This window comes from Fonsecaea pedrosoi (genome assembly GCF_000835455.1).
Source record: "Fonsecaea pedrosoi CBS 271.37 unplaced genomic scaffold supercont1.5, whole genome shotgun sequence".
Lineage (NCBI taxonomy): Eukaryota > Fungi > Ascomycota > Eurotiomycetes > Chaetothyriales > Herpotrichiellaceae > Fonsecaea > Fonsecaea pedrosoi.
The window spans coordinates 894,976-921,015 of record NW_013550611.1 but is presented as its reverse complement, the minus strand read 5'-3'; the positions used below and the strand labels follow the sequence as shown (position 1 = coordinate 921,015).

At 53.1% G+C, this 26,040-nt stretch overlaps 10 protein-coding genes across 10 annotated transcripts; 7 read left to right on the top strand and 3 right to left on the bottom strand.

Annotated features, from left to right (window-relative positions):
• Window positions 1–152: 152 nt before the first annotated feature.
• Z517_07803 (uncharacterized protein) lies at window positions 153–2,144 on the bottom strand (the record flags this gene model as incomplete). Its single annotated transcript, XM_013426324.1, has 2 exons — window positions 153–1,869; window positions 1,927–2,144. The coding sequence occupies 2 exons, from the start codon at window positions 2,142–2,144 to the stop codon at window positions 153–155; spliced, it is 1,935 nt and encodes a 644-aa protein (XP_013281778.1).
• Window positions 2,145–2,699: 555 nt separating this feature from the next.
• On the top strand, window positions 2,700–4,166 carry Z517_07802 (uncharacterized protein; the record flags this gene model as incomplete). Its single annotated transcript, XM_013426323.1, has 1 exon — window positions 2,700–4,166. One exon carries the CDS (start codon window positions 2,700–2,702, stop codon window positions 4,164–4,166), a length of 1,467 nt encoding a protein of 488 aa, XP_013281777.1.
• Window positions 4,167–5,469: 1,303 nt separating this feature from the next.
• On the top strand, window positions 5,470–6,945 carry Z517_07801 (uncharacterized protein; the record flags this gene model as incomplete). The annotated part of the gene is made up of 3 exons (XM_013426322.1): window positions 5,470–6,045; window positions 6,121–6,424; window positions 6,500–6,945. 3 exons carry the CDS (start codon window positions 5,470–5,472, stop codon window positions 6,943–6,945), a joined length of 1,326 nt encoding a protein of 441 aa, XP_013281776.1.
• Window positions 6,946–7,086: 141 nt separating this feature from the next.
• Z517_07800 (uncharacterized protein) lies at window positions 7,087–8,974 on the bottom strand (the record flags this gene model as incomplete). Its single annotated transcript, XM_013426321.1, has 3 exons — window positions 7,087–7,773; window positions 7,833–8,111; window positions 8,204–8,974. 3 exons carry the CDS (start codon window positions 8,972–8,974, stop codon window positions 7,087–7,089), a joined length of 1,737 nt encoding a protein of 578 aa, XP_013281775.1.
• A 1,203-nt stretch (window positions 8,975–10,177) lies between these two features.
• Z517_07799 (uncharacterized protein) lies at window positions 10,178–12,504 on the top strand (the record flags this gene model as incomplete). Its single annotated transcript, XM_013426320.1, has 11 exons — window positions 10,178–10,577; window positions 10,624–10,785; window positions 10,838–10,911; window positions 10,962–11,137; window positions 11,189–11,536; window positions 11,634–11,750; window positions 11,816–11,879; window positions 11,935–12,044; window positions 12,092–12,138; window positions 12,188–12,368; window positions 12,435–12,504. 11 exons carry the CDS (start codon window positions 10,178–10,180, stop codon window positions 12,502–12,504), a joined length of 1,749 nt encoding a protein of 582 aa, XP_013281774.1.
• A 687-nt stretch (window positions 12,505–13,191) lies between these two features.
• On the bottom strand, window positions 13,192–14,600 carry Z517_07798 (uncharacterized protein; the record flags this gene model as incomplete). The annotated part of the gene is made up of 2 exons (XM_013426319.1): window positions 13,192–14,453; window positions 14,501–14,600. The coding sequence occupies 2 exons, from the start codon at window positions 14,598–14,600 to the stop codon at window positions 13,192–13,194; spliced, it is 1,362 nt and encodes a 453-aa protein (XP_013281773.1).
• Window positions 14,601–15,840: 1,240 nt separating this feature from the next.
• Z517_07797 (uncharacterized protein) lies at window positions 15,841–17,150 on the top strand (the record flags this gene model as incomplete). Its single annotated transcript, XM_013426318.1, has 3 exons — window positions 15,841–15,959; window positions 16,019–16,146; window positions 16,213–17,150. The coding sequence occupies 3 exons, from the start codon at window positions 15,841–15,843 to the stop codon at window positions 17,148–17,150; spliced, it is 1,185 nt and encodes a 394-aa protein (XP_013281772.1).
• Window positions 17,151–18,118: 968 nt separating this feature from the next.
• Z517_07796 (uncharacterized protein) lies at window positions 18,119–19,545 on the top strand (the record flags this gene model as incomplete). Its single annotated transcript, XM_013426317.1, has 2 exons — window positions 18,119–18,605; window positions 18,662–19,545. 2 exons carry the CDS (start codon window positions 18,119–18,121, stop codon window positions 19,543–19,545), a joined length of 1,371 nt encoding a protein of 456 aa, XP_013281771.1.
• A 520-nt stretch (window positions 19,546–20,065) lies between these two features.
• Z517_07795 (uncharacterized protein) lies at window positions 20,066–21,372 on the top strand (the record flags this gene model as incomplete). The annotated part of the gene is made up of 2 exons (XM_013426316.1): window positions 20,066–20,098; window positions 20,185–21,372. The coding sequence occupies 2 exons, from the start codon at window positions 20,066–20,068 to the stop codon at window positions 21,370–21,372; spliced, it is 1,221 nt and encodes a 406-aa protein (XP_013281770.1).
• A 2,352-nt stretch (window positions 21,373–23,724) lies between these two features.
• On the top strand, window positions 23,725–25,473 carry Z517_07794 (uncharacterized protein; the record flags this gene model as incomplete). Its single annotated transcript, XM_013426315.1, has 2 exons — window positions 23,725–24,226; window positions 24,287–25,473. The coding sequence occupies 2 exons, from the start codon at window positions 23,725–23,727 to the stop codon at window positions 25,471–25,473; spliced, it is 1,689 nt and encodes a 562-aa protein (XP_013281769.1).
• Between the last annotated feature and the right edge of the window lie 567 nt (window positions 25,474–26,040).

Sequence of the window (26,040 nt, the reverse complement as noted above, 5' to 3'; positions counted from 1 at the left end):
ATTCAATGTGATCAGCAGCGTCTCGCGAACGTAGACAGTATTACGTGTTTTGCCTTTGACAAGAGCAAAAAATCTCCATCTCACACCATACGCTGTAAGCGCTCACGTAAAATGGTATACTATCTCAGACTACGTTCTAGATCAGAGTGGGTCTATTCCAATGTGGTTTTGGTGGTGCTCGTAAAACTCTCGCCGCCCGTGAGCGACAGCACAAACCTATAGAGCCGGTCATCCACGCACGAGAATATGTCTTCTCTCAGCGCCGAGGTCGCGTCCCGTCGAGCGAGCATCTCCAATTGGCGTAGAAGGAACACCAGGGCCGGACAGCTCATCTCGATCTTTGCAAATATGCGATCTGGCCTCTCGACCATGGAGAGTCTGCACTCTTCAAGCGGGACACTGAGTCCTGGTGGATCTTTCTGTATCTTAAGCTGGTGGGGGTCGTGGTGGTGGTCGTCATCATCATCAGATTGCGTCTCCATGACGGTAAACACGGCGGGAAGGTATGTAAATGGCGTCGTGGGCTCAAAGATGATGTGGTTGGGGAACCCAGACCGGACAAGACAGCAGATGAGTTCGTCCCTCTTAGGTCGGCGGAGATGAACTGTCTGGTCGCAGAGATAGCACGTCCAGCACTCCGCATCAGAGGAGGACTGATGAACCCCCGACACGCCTGAGATCTGGTCAAACGTCGGACGCCGCACACACGGGTTGAGCAGCTCGGGGTTCCGTGACGGGCGGCAGCTCAGCCAGCTGGATGGATTCCAATGGAAGGACGGGTCATTCGCGATTTCCGCCTCGAGATCTTCCAGCGTCAATTCCAGAGCCACCATGAGCAGATACGCCAGCTCGGGAGAGCCGTCCGTGTTGAAATGCGACCAGCCTCGATAGAACAGCTCGGACCGCGACTGGTTGTAATCGACGGGGAACTGCATGCCATGGCGGGTCAATGAGAGCAATCCAAAGACCCGGTCGCGCGAGTCTTCACAGCGCGAAGTGCCGTATTCGCGGAGGAGATCATGGAGTCGGAACGCATAGTGCGCCGGGCCGTGAGACACATGGCGGCTCATGAAGAAGGGAAACGCCGGGGTAGCGCGGATGGCTTGGTCGACCATGCAGCCACTCCCCCCGTCCGATGAACTATCCAGGAACCACGAGGAGTCGGCGTACCCGAGCACAATCTCCGAGACACTGTCCCAGGGGATCTCGACGTGGCCGTACAAGATCGAAATTTCTCGAGCTAGGAACACTTCCTGCGCGATCCACAGTCGATTCCAGTAGTCGTGCGTGCACAGCTTGTAGAGGCCCGGCCAGAATTTGTCGTGGGCGTCCGTGACGCGTTGTGGTCGTGGGTATTCCTCGTTCAAAATGGCGCGGACCGTGTAGTCGAGAGCAGGATCACCCTGGCCGAGCCAGATCAAGACCTTTTCGGCACGGGCATATACTTCTCCCATTTGCTGGACTTGGTGGTTCCGTTCGTCGACGTTGGTTTGGTCTATGCTCAGCGCGTCGATCCAGAAATGCGATTCGGGGTAGAGAGACCCGGCGACCTCGAGAAACGTCGACAGGTTGTGCCGCACCTTGGACTCTGTGGTTCTGCCCAAAGCTTCGTCACATTCGAGTTTGACAGTGGATAGACCCGGTGATATCCCCCACACGTATGAGAGTGCAATGTAGCTGGAGGACGTGGTCGAGCGGGACAACAAACAATGTGTGGATTCATGCTGTGCCTTTGGCGAGACCTTGACGAGGCGAACAGCACCCGGGGTGAGTTCGAAGAGGTCATATGCCCTCGCAGGGGAAGAGACAATCCTTTCGTCTTGGGGATATACGCCATCTGGTGAATTGCTAGATGATTGTGGAGATGAGCTGCGGTTACTCAGTGCCGGCCATACAGTCCAGATGCTCCTTTGTTCCATGCCTTACCTTTCAGTTGTAGATTGATGGCCATTAAATTTGCCAACGCCACCAATCTCGGTCTCACCCAGTGAGAAGCCCAATGTCGAACTCGCATCATTATTGTCTGTCACGACTTCAACCGAAGAATCATGAGAGGATTCTTTCTTGGGTGAAGTATGAATTTCCGGCGTATGTCGCAGCCGCAGAAACCTGGGAAAACAAATCATGCGCCATAGTGGACCCATACCGGACGAGATGTCAGTGTCCAGGCACTCCTAGATTATATCTGTTGGGGAGGGGTCTTTGTGGAGGAAGTCTCCGCAGTATGAAGATAAATTGAAGTATATTTGATACGATATATGGTGGACTGCAATCCGCCGGAATCTCGACGCCCGCCCGTCTCCAATATCACGTGACCTTGTTGCCTGCCTGCAGCGGAGCGCATCATCTCCACTAGCACAGAGACGGCGCATCCGACTCGGCTCGATATCTTCACCTCAGTCATACTTGTTCTCTCGATTCTTCTGCAATATTGAGGTACACGATGAAACCTCTATTTTCAAATCCCTCTGATCGGCCGCAGCCTTTGTTCGTACCTATTTGCAAGGTTCACTGATGATTCCTTGTTCCTCCCAACTACAGGCCATTGGCTCTGGAACGAGCCCCAAAAATTACAACAACATACCTTAACATTCGATGTGAAAGCTCTGAAGCTTGTGGTCGCAAAGACGGCCGGGTTGGAAGGACAATCCGATAGAGTTGAAGTCAATAAGCTTGCCGAAGGAGCCTCAAACAAAGTGATGACTGCTACAGTTGGTCGGCGGCGGTTTATCGTCAAGGTTCCTGATCCTGTCGTTTCACGACGCTTGATCACGGCAAGTGAGGTAGCAACCCTGGAGTTTTTAAGAGCTGAGTTGAACTTGCCAGTACCAAAAGTGTTGGCTTGGAGCGACAACAAGGACAACACAGTTGGATGTGAATACATGATTCTAGAAGAAGCTGTGGGAGCAGATCTCAAAAGCACATGGCCCCGCCTAAGCGTTAAGCAGAGAATTGGCGTTGTGGATCAAATTATTACGATTCAAGAGCGTCTTCTTGAAGCCAGCAAACGCTTTCAGGGTTACGGCAGTCTCTACTTCACCGAGGACGCTGCGAAATTCAAATTTCGCCGGCAGATTAAACTCTCAGCAGCAAACTCTTCGAGATTCATTATAGGCCCGTTGGCGCACGGACATTTCATGGAATCAGTCCTGTGGGAATCGGACTTCGACTCCGGTCCTTGTAAATTCCTAGTCTATGCAAGCACTGGGCTTCATGCTTACTCCATCGAAGGGTATACTCCAAACGACTATCTCGATTCTCTCGCACGTTCATCCCTGTTACAAATTAGTAGTCGCGCCCACGAAGGGACAGATGTTATCCCCAGCCGACCATTTTCTTTCCCAATCAAGCCGGTTAGCGACCTGTCAAACGCAGCCGTACGCCAAATGCTGGAACTGGTTCGCACAATCACGCCACACATCGTTCCTCGGTCCCCTGATCGCTGTCTGCCGCTACTATGGCACCGAGACCTTCATGATGGGAATATTTTTGTTTCCGATGAAGGAAAAGTGACTAGTATCATTGATTGGCAAGACGCGAATGTCTTGCCTTTGTTTCTCGCAATACGAAAACCGCAGTTTTTGGATTTGGCCGATGATGCTCAGTTATTTGAGTCACCCAAGGGCCTAAAGGAAATGTCTCTTTCTGTGAGATCCGAGACTTGGGAAAGGTTCAATAAGACAATGCTACAGGGCTACTATCTATCGCATTTTAGGGAAAACATACCTCCTGTCGCAGCCGTTTACGACGATAAGCAGATTAACCCGATACGAAGACAGATCGGAAATTATGCGCGAACTTCCGATGGTCACGATGCCGACGCACTTATGCTCAGAAACACATTACTTCGAGTTCAGCAGAATTGGTCAAAGCTTACTGGAAATGACCAAATCGAGTCTGCTCCTTCATGTCCCATCCACTTTAATCATGATGAGCTAGAAAAGCACTACGAGGATGCACGATGGCTCAGTGGATTTCGTGACATTCTTGAAGCTAGCGACATATCTGCCACATTTCCTCTGGAGGGATGGGTACCGGTTGACTTATTTAATGGATGTAAGAACAGTCTTAGGAAGGTGATCAGGGAGGTCATGGAGTCCCTGGAAAATCAGAGAGAACTTGAAGAGTTTCAGGTAAGACTTTGTTCATGGAATTTGACTGACTGACCACCGATACACGGACTGTGTGACTCCCCACTTGCCGCTTGCTGAGGAATTGTTACTCACATCACTCCCGCATCCTGAGCCACCTTCTCCATCGAGCTCTTGAACGCCGCCTTGCTCATGCCTGGCTGAACTTCCACTGTGAACAACTTCCCATGACCGGCAGGCCCTTGATTGTTTGCTTGAACATGGATATTGTAGGTATCGGTGTTGTTCTGCGAATGTTTTGCTCCCTGGTCTGCGCGAGCCCCTGTGTCCTCGTCGTGTTTTGGCGTTCGTGATGGAAAGAGTCTATGTCCTTCATTTTGCGGGCTCAATTTTTGACGGATACGGTCCCAATTATTAACACAAATGTCAATGAATTGACTTGGTTCTTTGGGAGAGACATGACCGAATGTAGTCTTGCAATACACCAGTGTCGGTTGAGCTGGGGTGATTGTGGCCAGATCGACTCACTTGAAGTTGTTTCAGTCTTCTACGGCAGCGTAAGGTGCTCGAGCACCTGAAGATGAATGTTGGAAGTACACTCTAGATATAGTTCAGGACATTTGAAAGAAAAGAAAAGGCTTCGTGCAATTGGAACACGGTTCACCCTTGTTGTTTGGAACGCTTTGTCGAGATGCGTACAAAACGATGAATACCAATCATGTCCTTCGCCCCCGCGCGCTCTGACACCGGCGATTCGGGCGCAAATAGGATCCTGTTGCTCCTCCTTGCCGTCAAAATAACAGCGTAAGCGCGAACATGCCTACAGCAATTGAAGCACTTTGATACGACGCTAACCCAATTTAGAGAAAGGGAACTTTTGTGAACCATTACGTCAACTAGAATCGGTTGCCACAGCTATGCGCCGTAACTTGTTGCCATCCCCTCCAGAATGGTACCTGAGGGATGCGATATACTGGAGGGAAGTTTCGGAGTAGTTGATTTTGTGTTCAAATGCCCAGACACGCCCAGGCTAAGGAGAGAGTGGACGAAGGTCAGGTTCAACGACAAGGCTGCATCTCCCTCTTCTCCAAGGCTATTCTACCCCACAATCCCCCCTTTAATCCTTTTACCCCTTCACCCTTCAGCGTCATGAGCGTCTTACCCCACATCGCGTGAGAGAGGTCGCCACCTTGAATACGTAGACTTGTGCCGAGTTGTTTTGAGCCAAGAGAAACCACGAGAAGAAAATACAGCTATGATCTTGAGGTTGCCATTGTCCGCTATTTGAAAACTTATATATCGTTCTTCTTCCTATCTGTCGACTGTCACGAAGGTCAAAGACAAAGACCCTGGTTTCCTTTCCCGGATTAAAGAAGAAATGTCGTCAACGTCCAAACCATGGGCGTTAATCGTCGGGGCGGGCCCGTCAGGTCTCCTTCTAGGCCTGATGCTCGCAAAGAAAGGCATCCCCGTCCACCTCATCGACATGTCCGTCAAACTGGACGAACAACCGCGCGCAACGCACTATGGGTCCCCAGCGATGTACGAGCTGCGCCGGGCCGGGATCGTCGACGACCTCCGCGCCCAGGGGTTCATGCCGGACGGGGTCTGCTGGCGGAAACTCGACGGCACGTACCTGGCGGGCTTGAAGATGGGAGTCGAGGACGACCCGGACCGCATGGTCTGCCTACCGCTGAACCGGCTGGGGAAGATCCTCATGGACCACATCGGTCGGCAGCCCACGGCGACGGTGTCGTGGGGCCACAAAGTCGTGTCGGTCGGGCAGGACGATCAGCGGGCCTGGGTCGTGTGCAAGACGCCCGAAGGCGAGAAGCGCCTCGAGGCCGAGTACATCATCGGGTGCGACGGGGCGAACAGTCAGGTGAGACGGTCCTTGTTCGGGGACAAGGAGTTCCCGGGCAAGACGTGGGACGAGCAGATTGTCGCTACCAATGTAAGTTTCCTACCCCCACCATCCCAGAACTACAAAGGGCTTCATGTGAGCGACTGGCTAATGAAGAGGCCCAAGACATACTACGACTTTGACAAGTTCGGCTGGCTCGACTCAAACTTCATCATCGACCCGGAACACTGGTACATGGCTGCCAAAATCGGCAAGGACGGCCTCTACCGCGTCACGTACGGCGAGAAGCCGGGCCTCACCAACGACCAGCTCCGCGAGAGACAGCCGTGGAAGTTTGAGGCGATGCTGCCCGGGCATCCGAAACCAGATGAATACCGGATCGTCAACTTTAGCCCGTACCGCATCCACCAGCGACTCGCGCCGAGTATGCGCGTCGGGCGATTCTGTCTGGCCGCGGACGCTGCGCACTGTACGTATACACATCCTGAGCGTCCCCAAGAAGAAGAAGAAGAAGAAACCTACCAGACACTGACGTGATGAGCAGTATGCAACCCCTTCGGCGGGATGGGCCTGACGGGCGGCATCGTCGACATCGGCGGCCTGTACGACTGCCTCGCCGGCATCTACGCGGGTCTCGCCGACGAGTCGATCCTGGACAAATACTCGGAGATTCGGCGCCAAAAGTACAACGAAGTCGTGAACCCCATCTCGAGCGCCAACATAGTACGCCTGTTCGGCCAGGATCCCGACAAGGCGCTGGAGAACGACGAGTTTCTGAAAATGTGTCAGCGCGCAGAGGCCGACGAGGAGTTTGCAAAGGTGTTCCGCAGCGGTGCGGATGTACTGAAGCACGATTTTACACAGTATTATCGCAAGGCGTCGACGAATGGAGATGTCGAGGGTGGTGGTGGCGGCGCGAATGGACATGTAGATCTGGACAAGGACTTGGCCAGTTCAGTGAAAGTGGCGGCTGCAGGGGTGACAGATTGAGGCCTGTGGGAGAATGGCAAATATATAGATAGCATGCCTGATGCAGACAATCTGAGAACCATTTGAGGATCAACGCAAAAGCAAGCTAGTATTGTATTGGGTCAACCGTGCTGTCTATATCTTGTATAGGGCGTCAAGTAACTACGCCTTGACTTCGTCGATGTGCCTTTCAGTTTCATGACTCTCCTCTGCAGGGGACAAGATGTTGCCAAACCTGAAATGCGCAATGTCGCTCATCCCCCGCGTGACATTTCTGAGATTCTCCCTCACAAGCTGACTGGTAGGCTGGCTGAAAATCAGGTCAATCTCCTCCAGCGTCTTGTTCTTCGTCTCGGGCATGAACAAAAGCTGATAGATCCAGCCGAGCACCGCAATGCCTCCGTAAAATCCAAGCGTCAGGCCCGTCTTGGTCATGGCCCGCTGCATGTCCGAGAAGAAGTAGGTGACGAGCCAGCTGCCGAAGAACAGGTTGACGTCGGTGGACTCCATTCCGTAGGACCGCAAGTACGTGGGGAACACCTCACTGGGCAGGACCCAGGTCAGGCAAGCGTAGGACCCGAAGAAGCCGTTGTACAGAATGATCCCGGTGAGGTACATGCCTTCTGTGGCGGTGACGGAGTTTAGCTGGTAAGACACGCCGACGAAGATGAGACCGACGAAGAAGCAAGGAAGCATGGTGTTTGCCCAGAAGCGACGGCCGAATTTCTCCATGTACAGCACGCCCGGGATGGTGCCTAGCAGGAGTGAGCCGCCTCCCACGAGGGACATGAAGACGGATTGCTTCTTGTCGAATCCGATCTGGGACATCAGTGTTGACATGTAGTACATCTGTTGGGCAACCATTAGCGATTCTGACTCAAGACCAAGTCAAGCCTCAGGGGACTTACGATTGCATTGATCCCAGTCAACTGGCCAAGCGCAATCATGATGTTTGCGTAGACGATAGCTCTTCGAGCACGCGGATTGGTGAAGAAGTCAAGCCAGACGAATCTCCGGCGCTTTGTGTCACCTTCGTGAACTTCTGTGTCGAGGGCATGGTGCATGATGAAGAATTCTTTGCGGTCCTCAGCACTGGCAAGGCCTCGAATTCGCTTCCACACAGCGAACGCCTCCAAGGTCTTGCCCTTGTGGAGGAGCATCCGCGGGGATTCGGGCATGAAAAGCATCTGTGCTCTCATTAGTATGGAAGGATATAGGAGGAAGGTCTTGGACAGAAGAACTCTTCCACTGACAGCTCATTGTCATGAGGGATACTTACACCCACAAGCATAATGGTACTAAAAACCAGGGACGAGCCGAGCATATACCTCCAAGAACCAGACGGGACGTTGACGAAAATGGCTGCGACCACGTACCCGATGACCTCGCCAAAGGCGATCATAAACTGATACAGACTCACCAGATTGCCGCGGTATTTCTTCTCGACCGATTCTGCCACGTAGACAGGAACGGTACCTCCTTCAAGTCCGAGACCCATGCCGAGGATGACTCTTGCACCCACAATCATGCCAAAGTTGATAGCACCGGCCTCCAGGGCGCCGCCGATGGTGTAGAGAATCAGGGAGATGATGATGGCCATCTTGCGACCAACCAGCTCATTGGTGGGACCGAGGAGCAGGGCACCACCAATTGCGCCAAGTGGCACGGCCGAGCTAGTCAAACTGACTTGAGATGTGCTGAGGTGTAGATCGTCGGGCATATAGAGCAAGGCACCAGATATAACGCTCTGGTCGAGCCCGGAGAGCATGCCACCCATTGAAGCAAAGCCGACAAGGAGCCAGGTGAAGTGTCGGGGGTCATTGAACGAGATTTGCGGATTGAGAAAGGTGCTCTTGACCGGTTGTGCTTCGAGGGCTGCTTCAAACTCTGCGATTTCTTCGTCAACGATGGCGGTGTCGTCCTCGGCCAGTTTCATTGCCTGGGCTTCACTCAGACGTCGAGATGCGACTGACTGCTGCCGCATGCGTGTTTGCTGTGGGTCTTTCTCATCCTCAATATGAGTCTGGCCCTGGGAATTGTCGATACCCATTTTGAAGAGAGTACAAGAGAGGCCACAATAGCGAAATCGTAGAATGAGACAGCTTTACTCTGGTGATATGCGATTTTCGCAATCCATCCCTTCACAGTCTTTATATTTCTCACACCAGCAGCCTCGAGCGGACCCCCGTCGCATCAGTGGGCCAGGACGCCCTTCGCCCATCGAAACAAGGAGTAGGATATTGAACGCATTGCGTGGTCGAGCAAACGTGTTTCGATCGGCGAAAGGCTCGGAGGAATCAACAGAGGGCCCGACCCACTGAATTGCTTCTGCAGACCCATCGAAGAATGGTTTTGTGGATAGCATGGTAGGATGGCTCCTTTTCCTGGTGGGTTACCGGCTATTGATCAGCGAAGATTTCCATCGAAGCATTCACAAGCTTTGGTCCATCTGCTGCTTCTTCAAGTGATCATCATAGCGGACTTTTAGGATTGGCTGCTTCTGATAAATGTGCAGTGTCATCCCCCATGCAAAATATCGTCATCCACAATTCTCCACTGGGGACAATCTTTGCAGTCGTGGTAAGATCGGCTATTGAAAGAGGAGAAGAGGAACCACTGGCCCACGATCACTAAGTGGTCCCTTCAAATTACCTCATACCTGGCTCAGAGGTGGTCAATTGATCCTCGCAGAGTCGGCTTTTGAAGAGAGATCCGGTCGGGGGCTGTAATGGAGCTTTGATGATATCGAAGCACCGCACTGGTGATGCCGTGGGTATCTTATACCCAAGCAAATGGTTCACAAAATATTATGCTCCGATGTAACCTGGAGCGTCCAGTACATCTTTCTCCTTGTGTCTCAACGTTGGTAAGAGGGCCATCATGTCGGCTTTCCCATTCGAGTTCGGGTGTCGATGGTCCTCGGCAAGTCGGTGCGATGCTGTCGTAAGGGGCATTGAACCCTGGGGATGAGGGGTCGTGTTTCCCTGGAGCAATCTTGGGGCTACTCTACAGGCTCTTCCAAGCACTATTACCGAGGCATCTTGATTGGGACGAGGCTGCAACAGCCTCGTCTTTGGGCATCTCCTTCCTGTCCCTCCCCGTCAAATCTTCTGCGTCGACTTGGTCGAACAATATTGTTTCATGCTTAAAGCACAAATAGGGATCCGGGAGTCATTCTGAACAACAAGACTCGCGCCGCATATGCCAGACATAAGATAACACTGTGCAATACAGGTGTGCAGGGAAGCCCATCATGACCAACGACGATGCCGCGAAAGGCAAGACAAACGCGACCGCGCGACTCGACCAGATCCAGCAGCAAGTCTCTGGAAAGGCCAATACTCGGCGTCAAAAGAAATCCAAAGCATCTGAAGGCCCAGCAGATTGGTCTGATGTACTGGCGGAATTAGACCAAGTTCGGAAATTCGCGCAAACCCCAAAGTCCAACACCACTGGTTACATCCGTCACAAGGAAGCAGGAAAGCTATGGGTAAGGGAGCGGGTCGAAATGCTTCTCGACCCAGGAAGTTTTCGAGAAGTCGGAAGTGCTGCCGGCACAGCAACCTGGGTCAAGGCGAATCCTTCATCGGATAACATCGTCGAGGCGCAGAAGGAGGTCATTGCCGACTTCACCCCCAGCAACAATGTCCAAGGTATGATAAAAGACCATCCAAGCCACTTCAACTGAGGATTGCGCAGGCTTTGGACACATCCGGGGTCGACGAGTATTGTTGACAGCAGACGATTTCACTCTCCGTGCCGGACATGCGGATGGTGCACTCCTGGCCAAGACGCTCTACATGGAGAAACTCGCTGTACATATGAAACTTCCCATGATCAAATTGGTTGATGGATCTTCGGGTGAGTAGGCGATTTCTGTGTTTGGGCGTCGTTATGCGCTGACCTGCGACAGGCGGCGGGTCAATAACAACCTACCGTGTCCAGCAAGCGACCTATATTCCTGAGTTGGAGTTGTTGCCATGGGTGGTAAGTTTATACAGATCTCGAACCTTCAGACTTCACTAATAGAGGTTTAGATGAGGCAGTTAGACTTGGGCATCCCAAATTGCGCAGCCGTGGTCGGGCCGGCTGTCGGTCTAGGTGCCGCACGGGCAGCTGGATGCCACTTCTCCGTCATGGCAAATGATATCGGCTCGCTCTTCAACGCCGGACCCAAGGTGGTTGAAGGAGCCACATTCGAAGAAGACCTGAGGTTTGTCTTGTTGATAGCCACCATTCGCATCCTCATCTGATATCGCCTCAGTCCGAAGGAACTCGGCGGAGCAGAGATTCACTGCTGCAATGGAGTCATCGACAACTTGGCCGCAGACGAGCGTGGATGTTATGATCAAATAGCACAGTTCCTACAATATGTTCCAAATCACGGTGGCGTACTACCGCCCGTCGTGCCTTCAACGGACGATCCCAACAGACTGTGCACGGAACTGAGGGAGGCCATCCCTAGAAGACGACAACGTTCATACGACGTCAGGTCAATCATCAACCATCTCGTTGATCGGGATTCATTTTTCGAAATCGGACGACTATGGGGCCGAACCGTTGTGGTGGGCTTAGCCCGCTTGGGCGGCAGACCAGTGGGCATTTTCGCAGAGTACGTGTCTCGTTTGTTATTGTTTGACAATTCCTTCGTTCCGTAGAAGACGAAAACTTCTTGTATGATTACGACACAAGCTTACAGCAAAGTCCAGCGATCCCCAGTTCAATGCCGGAGCCATGGATACACCTGGTTGTCAGAAGCTCATGAAGCATATCAAACTCTGTGATGTGATGGGACTCCCCTTGATTCAACTCTTGGACATTCCAGGGTGAGATCCTTTCTCCCAAGACCTGTCTGTCCCAGCACAGATATTTTGTTCTGACAAAATGCCAGCTTTGCAATTGGGACCGCTGCAGAGAGGAGCGCTTGCATGAAATGGGCAATGGAGCTGTGCAAGGTGAACCAGTTGACACCCGTCTTCCTCCAACGATTCTATACTCATCAGTAGCCAGGCCTACTTCGCCACCACGATTCCCATCTATACCATCATCACTCGGCGATGCTATGGTATCGGAGGGGCGATTCTCGTCGATAACCGCAATCCCAACTGCCGTGTTGCATGGTAAGACCTCGACAGCATCACGCGATGACCATACTAACGAACTTGAGGCCGTCCGTAAACTGGGGATCACTCCCGCTTGACGGCGGGATTGAGGGTATGTGGTATCATTTCTGCCTGTAAGGACTCAATGGGCTAATGGTAAGCAGTCAATCACCGAGCCGAACTTCGCAGAGCTGGGGACAACTACAAACAGGTCTACAACCGCCTCGAGGCGGAGTACCTCAACCTCATGAATCCGGTTCGCACGGCGAACAACTTTGGCATAGAGGAGATTATCGACCCGGCAATGACAAGGTCTCTGGCTTGTGAATGGACAAAGCACATGTGAGGCACACATCCCTGCTCTACTGTCGGTATCAGCTCTGATATTCACTGATCGTTAATGTTTAGGTATGAGACGAATCTGCCTGAACGGCTGAGACACAGGGACTGTGGAAAGATCCAGCCCTCGTTTGCATGAACTTGTGATTCGCTGGACTTCTGTCGCGTGGTCCTAGCTACACCCGGCGTATTGACTAGTATACAATAGCACGTCAATCTGGGAAGAATCAAGGCTCATTTGACTGCGTAACTACAGCGGTACAAGAACTGCCTGACCCGATATCTGAAATGAGCAACTCAGATGCTGCAGTAGCAGGAATCTCTACATTTAGCAATCAGAAGAAGCATTCGGGATGTGAAACGCCCCGTTCCTTGCAAGGTGCTTTCTAAGGGGAAGGCACTCGGACTTCGATTGGTGGATTTGAAACCATCACGCTTGCCTGTTTTGAGAAATCTTCTCGTTCTGGTTTAGTGCCAGATGCTGGGATCTCCAGAATTATAGCGGCAAGTTCAACTAGCCACGTGATCAAAACTTGGATCCTGCGATGTCAGGACGTCAAAAGGCTATAAAATCGCAGGCCCGAGTGAGCAGAGCGATTCCTTGGCCAACTGTATCGCTGCACAGCCCGTTGCTACTTAGCCACTGCTCTTTCAAAGGCTTCTGGACAAGACTAGAGTGATGCTAGCTGGTGTGCGGTAAGTTATTTGGGGACCACCATATCCAGTCGGAACGGGCAAGAAAAAATAGATATATGTCGTTGGAATCGTAATGCAACTGAGGTCAAGCTACCGAAAACAAAATAATGATAAATAAATAAAAAGCGTCTCATGGATTCCCTTGCGGTCTCGCGCCTCCCGTGGTTCTTTCGTTCAGGGTTGGTCGGTCGTGTTGGCGTTGGTAATGGACCGGGTCCCTGGGTTGAGCGCCCATGCTCAATTTGGACCAGGACTTTGACGACGACGAGCGACTGTTTTGCGCCACGTAGAACCTCTCATCCTCGGATGGCAGGTACGACCCGGCCACTTTCAAGAACTGCATGATGGTGGTCATCAAGCCTGACTTCTCTTCGGTCTTGGTTTTCCGTTCGACGCCGAAACGCAGTGCCTTGGATGGTCCTTTCTGGCTGGTCTCCGCCGCGGGTTCGCGATGACGCTGTTCGAGCTGTTCTTTGAGCACCGTGTTTTCTTTTTCCTTCTCCTTGCGCAGCTTCTGCTCCTCCTCAAGCCTCAGCTCCAGATTCCGCACTCTAGGGTCGGGATCGTACGTAAAACCAGCCGTCTGAACACTGTCATGATCTTCTTGCTGGAGGGCGGAGATCAGGTTGTGATACAGTGGATGCTGCTCCCGGGCTAGTTGCCGGATGTCGACTCCGAGACTATCACCGTCTCTCGCACGCCGTCGGGCCTTGGACTCGATCGCCGCACGTTCGGTCCGGAGGCTCTCGATCCCTTCTTGATCATCATCTTGCTCTGCCTCCTCCAAGCTCTCTTGCAGCTCATCAAGTTCGAGCTTAAACTTGCGCTTCGCTGCGATGACTTCTTCGAAAACAATTTTGCCAGCATCGGTCTCATCCAGGGTTTGACCCTCATTAACCAATTGGCGCTGGATGGCAAGGGTGACGGGCGACTCGGCACGAGCCGTCAGGGTGCGGACGATTTCTAGAGCCGATGACTTGTGGCCGTCATGTTTCATAACCTTGCTTCCGGACCGAATCATGTCGTCCCAGTAAGTGTCTTGTAGCTCCCGCAACCGTTGATTTTGAACGTTTCGTGCATCGCTACTCCCTGTTTCCGCCCACATTGTTGTTGCGAGGACTACATGCCTGTAATTTGACTCACCGCACACAGCCTGGAACATGCGCAGGTTCTTCACTGCAGAGCCGGGCATCCTGGCATCAGATATCCGATGCAGATAAATGAGTCCGGCCAGCCGAATATGGGCGGCGAACATGGCGGCTAAGAGATAAGAGATGTCCTTCAAAACCTCGGCATCGGAGCGGGTCGTGTCATCAAACCCGGGTGTATCAAGCAGGTATACTGTTCTGCCGCGCTGATCATTGAAACTGTATATTTTGATGCTCGCGGTGTCTGCCGGTATGTTAGCTCTGGCTCGCCCTCGCAGGCAGGGGCAGGACCGGAATGTAAGCTGTGCGAAACCTCCACATCCTGGTCGGCGAGAAGGGAGATGAATGAGCTCTTTCCCGACCCAGTAACGCCCATAAGAGCGATGACCATACTGTTGGCCCTTGAAGATAATGTTAGAACTGGTATTCAAATGTACGCCTGGTGGGCGGAACCCTGCCTACAATGATGGCAAACCGCGTCCGCCATCTACCCTTCGGATTGGAGCCATAGCGATTCTCATTGCTTCCGTCGTGGTTTTGTGTGGAGAGGGTGGTGCAGAAGAAGCGGCCACTCCACGGTGCGAATCCCGGGGTGGGAAGCCTTCAGTCATAGCTCGTCTCAGCTGAGGCCGCCTGTCAGACTGTTGCTCGTCGTCCAGATGAACAGACCGACGCTGAAACCCAACATGACGGCCGTTGGATGGGGGTTGTCGGCGATCATTCTTCCCCATCGTGACCTTGATGTGTGACTATTTACTTGTGTTTCGATCCAAGGAACAGGAGTGGAAAGCGGGACTGCGTTGGTGTGTCCAGAATACCCTGGATGTGCTTGGCGGAGAAATCACGTGATGCCTATTCTGGAATTGTTTTTCGTCTCAATGTGTTTTGCTCATGCTTGCCTCACTCCAGCCAAATATGGCTTCTTCGCTATCGATCCGACAAGTCGCTAACATACTATTCACTCGAGTCAAGCGCCCAGCTGACAAGGCATTCTCTCCGACGAAGAACTGGCGTCGCTCGCCACTTCAACGTGGTCAGGTGTGAAAGGGCAGCAGGGGAGCAGACCACTTCGGCATGACCACTCGGGCGCTTCAAGGACTACTTTTTACCCGAGGCCATCAATCATCCAACGCCCCTGTAGATAGCACTTCGAATGTCAACGACAGCCACGTCACAAGGCATGGCGTCATTGGTTTGACGGAAGGCAGACGACGTTACACAACATGCGAAGATGAGTTCGTTTGAGAAGACTGCAGGTCCATGGGCTGTGCAGTGATTACGTGTCGCGAATGGCCGCTGGGTGCTATGACCGGAGGGACATGCTGCCCACGAAAAATCACAAGGAGCGAATGCGGGACACATTCCACCCACCCACAGCTTCTGAGTCCCTTTTGATTGGCGAGACAAGCATCGTCGGATATGTACAAGGGAATGGTGTGCTGCAAGACTTGCTTTGGTTTCATTGGACAATATTCGGGTATGCGGCTGAAAACCACGTAGGCTGCGGAGGGGAAAACGGTAGGTCGACGATTCTGGATACACCCAGAGATATTAAAGCTAAAGGCTGTTCCTCTCGAATTAATGAGGCTCGTCACATCAATCCCACCAGCAGTTGTTGAGTCTGGAAATCCATGAATCCTTGTTACCCATTCTACGTGGCAGAGGACACGGACCACAAAGACAGTCCACCGCCGTACGAGTCGTGTGAGCCTGCTATGGAAATGCGTGACTCTGCACCTTCCCTCTTCGAGTATGTTTGGACGAGATATGCGCATCTCGATGGGGACTAAATTACTCACCACTCTAAAGACTACGAGATGTGCAGCCCACTGATGCTTTCATTGCCGTCATGGGAATGACTGGTTCAGGGAAAAGCACGTTCATTCAACACTTCTGCGATACAGCTATAGTGGGAGATGGATTAAAATCGGGCAAGTGTTCCCAGCAGCTGTGCGCAACGCCGTCATTCGAGAAATGCTAACAGCGCAAAAATGGGTGTGCAGTGACTGCCGTGGTAGAGGCGCACCAGGCACCTGACGAAATTGACGGCCGTCGAGTTATCTTCATCGACACTCCTGGATTTGACGACACCAATCGGCCCGACTCTGCCATCCTGCGCGAGATAGCGAACTGGCTCAACAAGGCACACGAGAGTGAGATTAAGCTAACAGGCATAGTATACTTACACGCGATCAACACCACGCGTGTAACAGGAACGGTCAGGAACAACCTCCGCATGTTCAAAAAACTGTGCGGTGAGGATTCTATGTCTTCTGTTGCACTTGCGACAACACACTGGGGAAGTGGAGCGGCAGACAGAGAAAGGCAGGACGCTCGTCACAAAGAGCTTCTTGAAGACAAGGCATTCTGGAAGCCCATGATCCTTCACGGGGCAACCCCCTTCATTCACGACGGAGAACGGCGGACGGCATTGGAAATCGTTCGCCACCTTTTGGAAAATCGCCCCCAGGACGGCATCGACTTGACAATCCAGAAAGAGATGGCGGACGGCATAACGCTTGATAAGACCGCGGCCGGCATCGTATTAGAAGGGAAGTTGGAAACCAGAAAAGAATTCTGTGAAAGCGAGATCAATGACCTTCAGAAGGAAATTGCAGAGGTCAGGCAGGATAACAGATTGACCCACCAAAAGAGGGAAATAGAGGTCAGAAGCCTCGAGGAGGACGTGGAGAAATGGAAGAAAAAGATCAAGAGCCTGGAAAAGGACTGTGAGCTGTTGAAAGTCAATCGGGATCAACTCCAGCTAGAGAGATCCAGGGAGTTGGAAGAGGAGGCCCGACGACACGATGAGATGGAGGTCAAGTTGCAGGCGGAAAGGGACCAAAATGAGCATCTTAGGCACGATAATGCGAGGACGAAGAAGCAGCTGAAGCAGATCAAGGCAAGAATCAGACAGGCGCAGGGATGCGCGCTCATGTAACGTGTGAAATTCCATCTGTCACCGGGGACGATCCATGTATCATTTGTCAGATCTTCAGGCAGCGCAACGTACAGTTTAGGACGAGTTATGCAACGTCCCCAACTTGAAGGCCCTACATGAACACGAAAATGTCTTCTAGTGGAAGGCTATAGTCTTTAGAACTCCACACCCAGGCTCCTCGAAATTTTAAATGACATTATCAGCACGCGCCGTACATGGTCAAGCCTATAATTTCCTCCATCAAGGTCCAATACTCGCCACCTTTTTCCCAGTTGTCCAACCAAGACTCGATGATACCAAGTCCGAAACCAGAAGAGCATCGAGAAACAGCGAGTTCAAAAACTGCCGCTGCCATCATCCCCTGTGTGCTGCTCCAGGATGGACATGCGGCCTTCATTTCATTGAGGTACACTGGCCGCAGTTCTGTCAATTCGTACTCCAAAGCGGTGCTTTCCCCTCGTTATCAACACCTCCTTCCGCAGCTTCAGTACTCTCTTGCTTTCAGTAAGGAAGATGACAGAAGTAAGCTTTGGCCAAGGACTACCCACCACGACAAACGATGTCCGAAGTAGGCCTGGGCCAAATGTTGTACTCGCCCACTTGGGTTTAGCTCGAAGTTGGCGCGGTCACGTCGAAAGGCCGTTAAAAGCGGCGGTGCGCCCAGCCCTCGACCATACCTGAAACAGTTAAGGCCGGCTAAACCGAAGGCAGCTTAGCAGAATTCCCGGCACCGACCTCGTACTCAGCTACTCTACTGTACAAAAAGACAGGCACTTCCCTCTTCCCCCAGCTCTACATTCTAGCTCTACTTTATCTTTCCTAGAATATCCGCTAGCCTGATCACTTGTGGCACCTGCCCTTGGGATAAATTCCCAGCTTAGTGACTTGGCCCCCACTCCCCACCTGTGACTTCCAACTTTTGCGGCTCAGCCTTCCGCATAGATATTGCCGAGACGCGCATTCCGGTCATGGATGTGGCCTCCAGCAGCAGAGATGAGGGCCTCGTACGGATTCCTGGCCTCCAAGAGCCGTCTGCTTCCAGAAAACATCAAATTCTGCAAGAATCGGCGATGTCACGTCCAAAGGGAAAACGGGCTGGAAGGCCATGGTCTTTTGAAACCCCATGCCCGGGCACCTCTGTCTGGGATATTAATCGGAATCTCGAAGAAGTGCCAGTCCTTCAAGGCAAGAGGAAGGACCCACCCGCATGGGACAGCCACTCCGAGGACAAGCAGTTGAAATGCTCGTTGGAGCACAAACGCAGCCGTTCCTCTGCTTCTGACTGTGGCGGTGACCCCATCTTGCAACAAATAGAACGACTGCAATCGGAGATCCGGGCCAAAAACGAAAAATACGAGCCACTCGCCTACTTGGAAATGGAGGAAATCAGACCACCATTACGTCCGCCCACAACTAGTCCGATCACACAGGAGCAACTCGTCAACGAAGTCAGAGGTAGATCCTCCAGTGATACACAAAGATGGCGGAACATAAACTAATCGAAGTGGTAGGAATATATGCTGGCCTTGTCATGGTCGAAAAGAAGTGTATTGAGATTTGCGAAGCCAGATCAGCATCTCCCACAAAACCATTGAGCGACATGCAGTGGCAAGCACTGCTGGCTCTGCACCGCACGCTGCTTCATGAACATCACGACTTTCTCCTAGCAACCCACCACCCTCTAGCATCACCCGCCCTGAAAAGATTGGCAATTGAGTATGACCTACCAGGGCGGCTTTGGCGAAGCAGCAACAAGGCCATCTTGGAGATCTTACGACAACGCATCCCTAACCACTTGGAGCACATGATTTCCTACATCTATTTATCCTTTGACATGCTCAGGCGGCTTGACTCCAAATTCCCAGAGCTGAGAGAAAGTTGGGCCGAATGCATGCACGACCTTGACACTTACCGCGATTTTCTTGAAGGAATTCGCAACAGTGCGTCGAATAACGACAAAGGACTTCCACCGAGTAGCGTCGTACATGAGCATTTGCAAGTCCACTGGGATAAAGGAGAGTCATCAAGCAGTGTTGGTGGCCACTGGGACCCTGCCTTCAGTTCACCCGGTAAAGATGTTCAGCCTGTTTTTCCATCCTTCAGCGGGACCGGAAGTATCAACTGGCCGTTTGGAGCCAGCGACCCAGACTCGAGCAAGGCCTCTAGTTCTCCTTTGCTATTGAGTGGTACCTCTTCAGAATCAGCCGACGATGGGATGAACATTCAAGAAGAGTTTGACGCCTGGTTCGGCGACTTGAACCCCAAACTCTTTGACGCTGAAGGGAAGAATAAGTGGGTGTTGATGGGATGGCTTCACTTTGGGAGGCACCTTGCCAGGAGTTTCTGGTCGTACCGACGAGTGTTTAAGGTTCTACTTTTGAACGTGCTTTTGTGAATTGGTGCAGATACGGATGATTTAGAGGAACGACTATCATGTGTGACGTGGCGATGGACGACTGAGCTTCGGACGGAATTTGGGTCGAAATATCGTGGGTTAATTAGTTGTATACACATCGTGAGGCGAGGGATACCTGGGAGGACTTTAGGACTGGTTCGATGACATCAACCGACTCTCAAGCCTATGACACAGAATAATCTACTGGTGATGGGGTTCTGTGGGGTTAGACAAGACCCCAGATAAATGACTGCTTATCAGCCAGTTCAAGGCCTGTGGACGCCTTATCTTGGTGCTTGTACTTTTTACTTTCCATCCCCCAAGTCATGCCAAGATTTTGATGTCAGAGAAGGGCGTGCTTGCTGCGTATACGTCTGCGTGAGTCAGAGAGCAGGAAGAGACGACGCGAATCATTGATGATACCTTGGGTATTTTATCTCGCACATCTACATATGTAAGAACGGGGTTTCTGATCCTCTGAGTCTTTTCAGCGTGACGCTCAGAGGCACCCAATACTACAATGGCGCAACTCGCGCCCTTTCACCTCGCAAACGTGAGTCATACTCTCTCCCCTGACATGTAACTAGGACACGTTACTCACCTGACGCGAACGAGGGCGAGGGTTGGCGACGAATATAGTGGATCGAAGGCAACAAAGACAAAGCAAAGTATGTGCTGGGCGGGAGTGCCGCGCCGAGCATCTCGCCCGACGACCTGCTCTCCCTGTCGACCGACCCCGCCGCGACGGAGCGGGCGCTGCATTTCCGCTCCATCAAGATGAACAACGGGTCACGGCAGGGGGCGAAGGAGCTCCGCACGCAGATTGCGAGCATGTACAACGAGGACATCTCGGCCGCGAACGTCGTCACCGCCACGGGCACCACGGGGGCCAATTTAACCGTGTTCCAAAGCCTGCTGCGCGCGGGTGACCATGTCGTCTGCCAGTATCCGACGTATCCGCAACTGTTGGGGTTGCCGGAGAGCTTTGGGTGTGATATCTCGTACTGGAAGCTCGACCCTGCCCGGGGATGGCAGCCGAGTATCGACGAGCTGCGCGGGCTGATCAGGCCGGCCACGAAGATGATCATCCTGAACAACCCCAGCAACCCGACGGGAGTGCACCTCGACGGGACACTTCAACGGCAGATCCTGGATGTCGCGCGCGACCACAATCTCGTCGTTTTTGCAGACGAGATCTTCCGGCCCTTGTTCCATGGTCCACCGGGCGGCGCGTCTGCGTCTGTCCCGTCGCTAGTCGAGCACAACGGATACAGCCGAGTTGTGGTGACCAGCTCCATGAGTAAAGTATGGGGCATGTCCGGCGTGCGGATCGGCTGGATCGTGTCTCGCGACCGCGACATTCTCGATCTCGTCCTCAACACGCGCCAGTACACCGTCATGTCGACGGGCGTGATCGACGAAGTCGTCGCCACCGAGGTGCTGAGTCCCCGGTGCCGACCCCAGATTTTACAGCGCCACCTCGACTACGCGCGGAAGAACCTGGCCTTGTTGGAGGCATTCGTCAAGAAAAACAGCGACATGTGTTCCTGGACACGGCCCACGGCCGGGGCGATTGCTTTTGTCAAGTTCTCCCATCCGCCGGCGGCGGATGACGATGTCGAGTTCTGCAGCCAGCTCCTCGCGGAGGACGGCGTGCTCGTCAGTCCCGGCAGTCTCTGCTTTAGCACGGACGGGCAACGCGATTTCCCCGGCTACGTGCGCGTGCATTTTACTGTCGCTCCGGAGTATATGGAAGAGGCTCTCGGGGTAGTCGATGGGTTTCTGGCCAAGAGGCGGAAAGGAGGCACAGTGACATCGCGGTTGTAGATGCGTGACACGGTCCGATGGCTTCATTGAGTCAGGTGTCTAAGTGAGATCAATATCTGGCAGAAATCTGAGGAAACCGCTGTCAGGAACAGAGGAATCGGACCAAGACATGGCGAGGCTGTATAGCAGCAGGTACTCGGTACGGGGTACTTGGTGTCTGATGCTTGATGCCCAATCTCGGGCTTGGTTGCCGGAGTTGCCATGACTTACGTAGAGACGAGGTCAAAGTACATGTGTACGTCGTCTAAATATACCTAGGTCCCCAACCGAGGCAGCAGTGGTACGAGTACATACGTACATACATCTATGCGTGATCGATCGATCGGGAAGGAGAGCAAGCAGTCTCGGAAGAAACTACCAAGATCCTTCCGTGGACCATGTGTGCGCCATGAGCACGAGTCACCAAGTACAGTACGTGGTAAAATCCACGAACGAACTGGTGGACACCCAGACACTCCGATGATGATAAAACCCATGAAAGGGGGAAATCAACACACCATCATATCTTTTTGTAGTGGTACATACCAGTTTCTAGCCTCGCACTCCGCAGATAAATCTCCGATCAAAAAGAAAGAGGCGCACATGGCGAGGCCGATCTCGCCTGTTTTGAGAAGGCAGTCCGTGCACACCCCTGTAGAGAGGTACCTGAGGTGCTTACGAGTACATAAGTAAGCCTAGCGCCTACCTAGAAATCCAACAGTCTAGGGCAGTCCGAAGCCTGAAGCCACATGCCACCAAACCCCAAAAAGACCTTGGCGAGCCGGGGGGGGCTGAAATGGTACCTTCTGACATCAAACAACTACGACTTCTGGCGGTTTTGGCGAGGCTTTTGATGGGTTGTTTCAGACATGACAGCCGTCAACTGTGTGTAGCCGTGTCTCCTCGTAAAGAATCAGTACCTCGTGCCTATGTACGAGTGATGGAAGGGAACGTGTCGCTGGAGGAAGATACACGTTCTTTGATACCTGCAACCCCGAATACATCCACCCCGTAGAGACGACAGCCCCTTTCTTTCTACCTACTTACAAACAGCAGTCATACAATACCTCATACCTACCATCTTCTACTTGATTATACACAGTCCATGTCCTCTCAACTACCGAGTCTGGGCTTTTTCGTGTCAATGGCCTCAGTCCGCGCCCATGCACGCGATGTACGTACTTTTTACCCAGGCACGCCAGGCCAGATTCCATGTGGCTTGACCGATGTGATGAATGGCGTGCAAGTGGAAATTAGCCGAACCCAACAAACTGCCAACGACTTTACCACTCCTCATCCATCCACGTCGAAGGTCGTGGCCCTTGGGGTTTTTGATTTCCCCATTCTCTGCACATTCCAGCACCTGCACGACCAAGCCACGTATCTCGGTCATCGGTCATTCCGCAAAGAGGAAATGCAGGTCACCAACTCAGGTGCTCAGTACACACGGCAATAGCACCTCCTCATACTCGTACGCGTAGGTTATTTCTGCAAGGTATTGTTACTCGTCATATATGCCATTTTCATGAGCATCCATCTTCGTGACTGCTTGTGCAGCAGACTCTAGCTAGACAAAACTCGATAGGAACCAGATTCCTCGAGAAAGCAATGCAAGCTGCCACGGGCCACGGCATCCCGCGGCAAGCCACATCTGGCGTCCGTTTGACACCCGCCACCTCCTGCTATATACAGTATGGCAAACACTCCCAAACACACCGTACTCGTAGGAGTACTCGGTACCTTGTTCATACGCAATGACGGGGACCTCGCGATATCGCATCGGACCAATAACAGACGCTCGATAATCGAGAAAAAAGACTCCATATCAGCCGCATGGCGAAATCCGCCTCCCCGGTCGTCGAGGGTGGTGTGTGGCACTCTATGATAATTTCCGTCCCCTGGTTCGACAAAGTTCGAGGCACGTTTCTCTTGCCTCGACCCAATAGCCGAACGAGCCTTGCGCCATCGCACTGGGTTTTTTTTGACACCCGCGTCCATCTCAATCTACACGTACCGCGGAATCTAGGCGAATTTCCATCAGAGAGGAAAAAGAATCCCCGACGCCCAAAGAAAACCCAGCCAGCCTTGCAGGGGGGTTTTGGGTGGGTTGGGATGGGGATGGAGCAGCTCATGCATGACTGGGTCTGCCCACGTTGCCTGGCAAACTCGTCGGTCTCTAGGAGAGGAGGCAGGGAGGGGTCCGCGACAACCCATCGAGCCGTACATGTCAGGCCCTGGTCCACGGCACGCACCATGGTGATGTGATGGCTGTCTTAATAATAGATTGGACGGATGCGAAACAATGAAAGGACGTCAACATCTACCATCAGACACTCTCCCCGTCCTTCTCTCGCTCGACAGCCATCACTCGACATGTCGTCCCTCAGAGACACCCCGGCGGGCCAGTTCCTGCGTCTGATCGGGTTCAAGTCGTGGCTGTACTATCCCGAGGAAGTCACTGGCTTTGAATTACCCAGCCTGCCATTTGTCTCTCAGGAGGTCCTCCCTCCTTTGGACGAAGAGGATCACGACCACGATGACGCCAGCGAAAAGGACGTGGAAAAGGACCTCGAAAAGAGCCTTCCGCGCGCCTCCTCACTCAGACTGGCCACCCCCCCGGACGAAGTCTCGAGCGCCATGTCCCAGAAAGCTCTGACGGAGCCGATCGTGGTGTCCTTTGCCGACGACGACACGGACAACCCGCGGAATTGGTCGGCCGCGAAGAAGACGTGGACTGTCACCCTGATCAACGTCTACACCTTTGTCGTCTACTGCACCGCCTCGATCATCACCCCCACCGCGGGCTACATTGTTGAGCGATACAATGTCTCGGTGGTTGTCGCCAGTCTCGGTCTGTCGATGTATGTCGTTGGCTGTACGTTATTGACCCACTCCCTCTTTGGAGTGATTTGAATACTGATATCCTCCAAAATAGACGGCACTGGCCCCATGTTCTTCTCCCCGCTCAGTGAAGTCGCCAGTATCGGCCGAAACCCGCCGTACCTGTACTCGTTCATAGCCTTCTTCCTGGTCTCCATCGGTCTCGCCTTTGTGGACAATTTCCCGGGGTTGATCATCCTGCGTTTCCTCCAGGGCTGGTTCGGCAGTCCGTGCCTCGCCAGCGGGGCGGCCTCGATCGACGACGTCTACGACATGTACAGCGCGCCGTACGGCTACATCTGGTGGGTGGCGAGCATGTACTGCGGGCCGGCGTTCGGGCCTTTGCTGGCGGGCTACGCCGTGACAGAGAACTGGCGCTGGCCGCTGTACGAGGTGGTGATGATGGGCGGCGTGGTGCTGGTCTTCCTCCCCTTCCTGCCCGAGACATCCCCTCAAACCATCCTGCTCCGGCGGGCCCAACGCCTCCGCAAAGCCACGGGCAACAACAGCTACAGAGCGCCGTGCGAGCTCACGCCCCTCGCTTTTGGCAAGATGCTGCACGAGGCACTCAACAAGCCGCTGGAAATCACGGCCAAGGACCCGGCCATCCTGTACGCCTGTGTCTACGGCTCCATCGTCTACGCGACCTACTACTCGTTCTTCGAGGCTTTTCCACTCGTCTACCTTGGCACGTACGGCATGTCGCTAGGCGGGATGGGCCTGGTCTTCACCTCCCTGACCGTCGGCTGCATCTGCGGCCTCGCCTTGTATTACGTGTATATCACGTACCACTTCATCCCGCGTGCGCGGATCCACCACCGCGAGAAGGGCGCCCCCGTCGCACAAGAGCAGTGGCTCCTGCCGGGCCTGTTTGGCGTCTGGGGCCCCCCCATCGGCCTGTTACTCTTCGCGTGGACCGCCCGCGCGAACATCCACTGGATCGTGCCGACGCTGGGCATCGCCATCTTCGCCTTCTCGACCTTCTTCATCTTCCAGGCCCTGATCTGCTACGTCCCGCTGTCCTACCCGCGCCACGTCGCCAGCCTGTTCGCCGCAAACGACTGCGCCCGCTCGCTGCTAGCTGCCGCCTTCGTCCAGTTCTCGCGCCAGATGTACTCACGCCTCGGCATCGATCGGGGCGTCTCCCTCGTCGCGGGCCTGTCTGTCGTGGGCATCTTTGGCATGTACGGCCTGTACTTTTACGGCGCGAGGCTGCGGGCGCGGAGTAGGTTTACTGGCTAGCTAATCTTTCCTCCCCCCACGCCATCATCCTCTTTATCTTTTTTGGTGGGGGGGGGGGGGGGGGGGGCGGGTTTCTTGGTTCTTTTTTGTTAGGTTCGGTTAGTCTTTTCTAGTTGGGTTCGGTTGGATTTGGCCATGGAGTTGGGGGGACTGGTCTTGGGATTAGGATTGGATATTGCGATTGAAAACATGGACTTGGTCGGAACAAAGAATAAAAACATGGGAGGGACAAACGGCTTTGTTATTCCTATCACCCATCTGCTGTATAAATACATATATATGGCTTGGCTCAGCCTGGTATGGGCGTGATATGGCAAGGTATGGAACGGCGTTGGTGGTGATGGGCAACGGATATGATGGCGATGGCAATGGCAATGGTCGTCATGGTCGTGGTCGTGGTCGTGGTATAGGACTTTCCTTTCCTTTCTTGCTTGCCCCAAAACTCGAAAAAGGGGAAAACAGGACCAATTACTTAGTTACTTTGTACTTAATCATAAAACCTCGTCGTCGGATCCCTCTCGTTGACTAGGAACATACACGAATGAAGAATGCATGAGACGAGGCAAT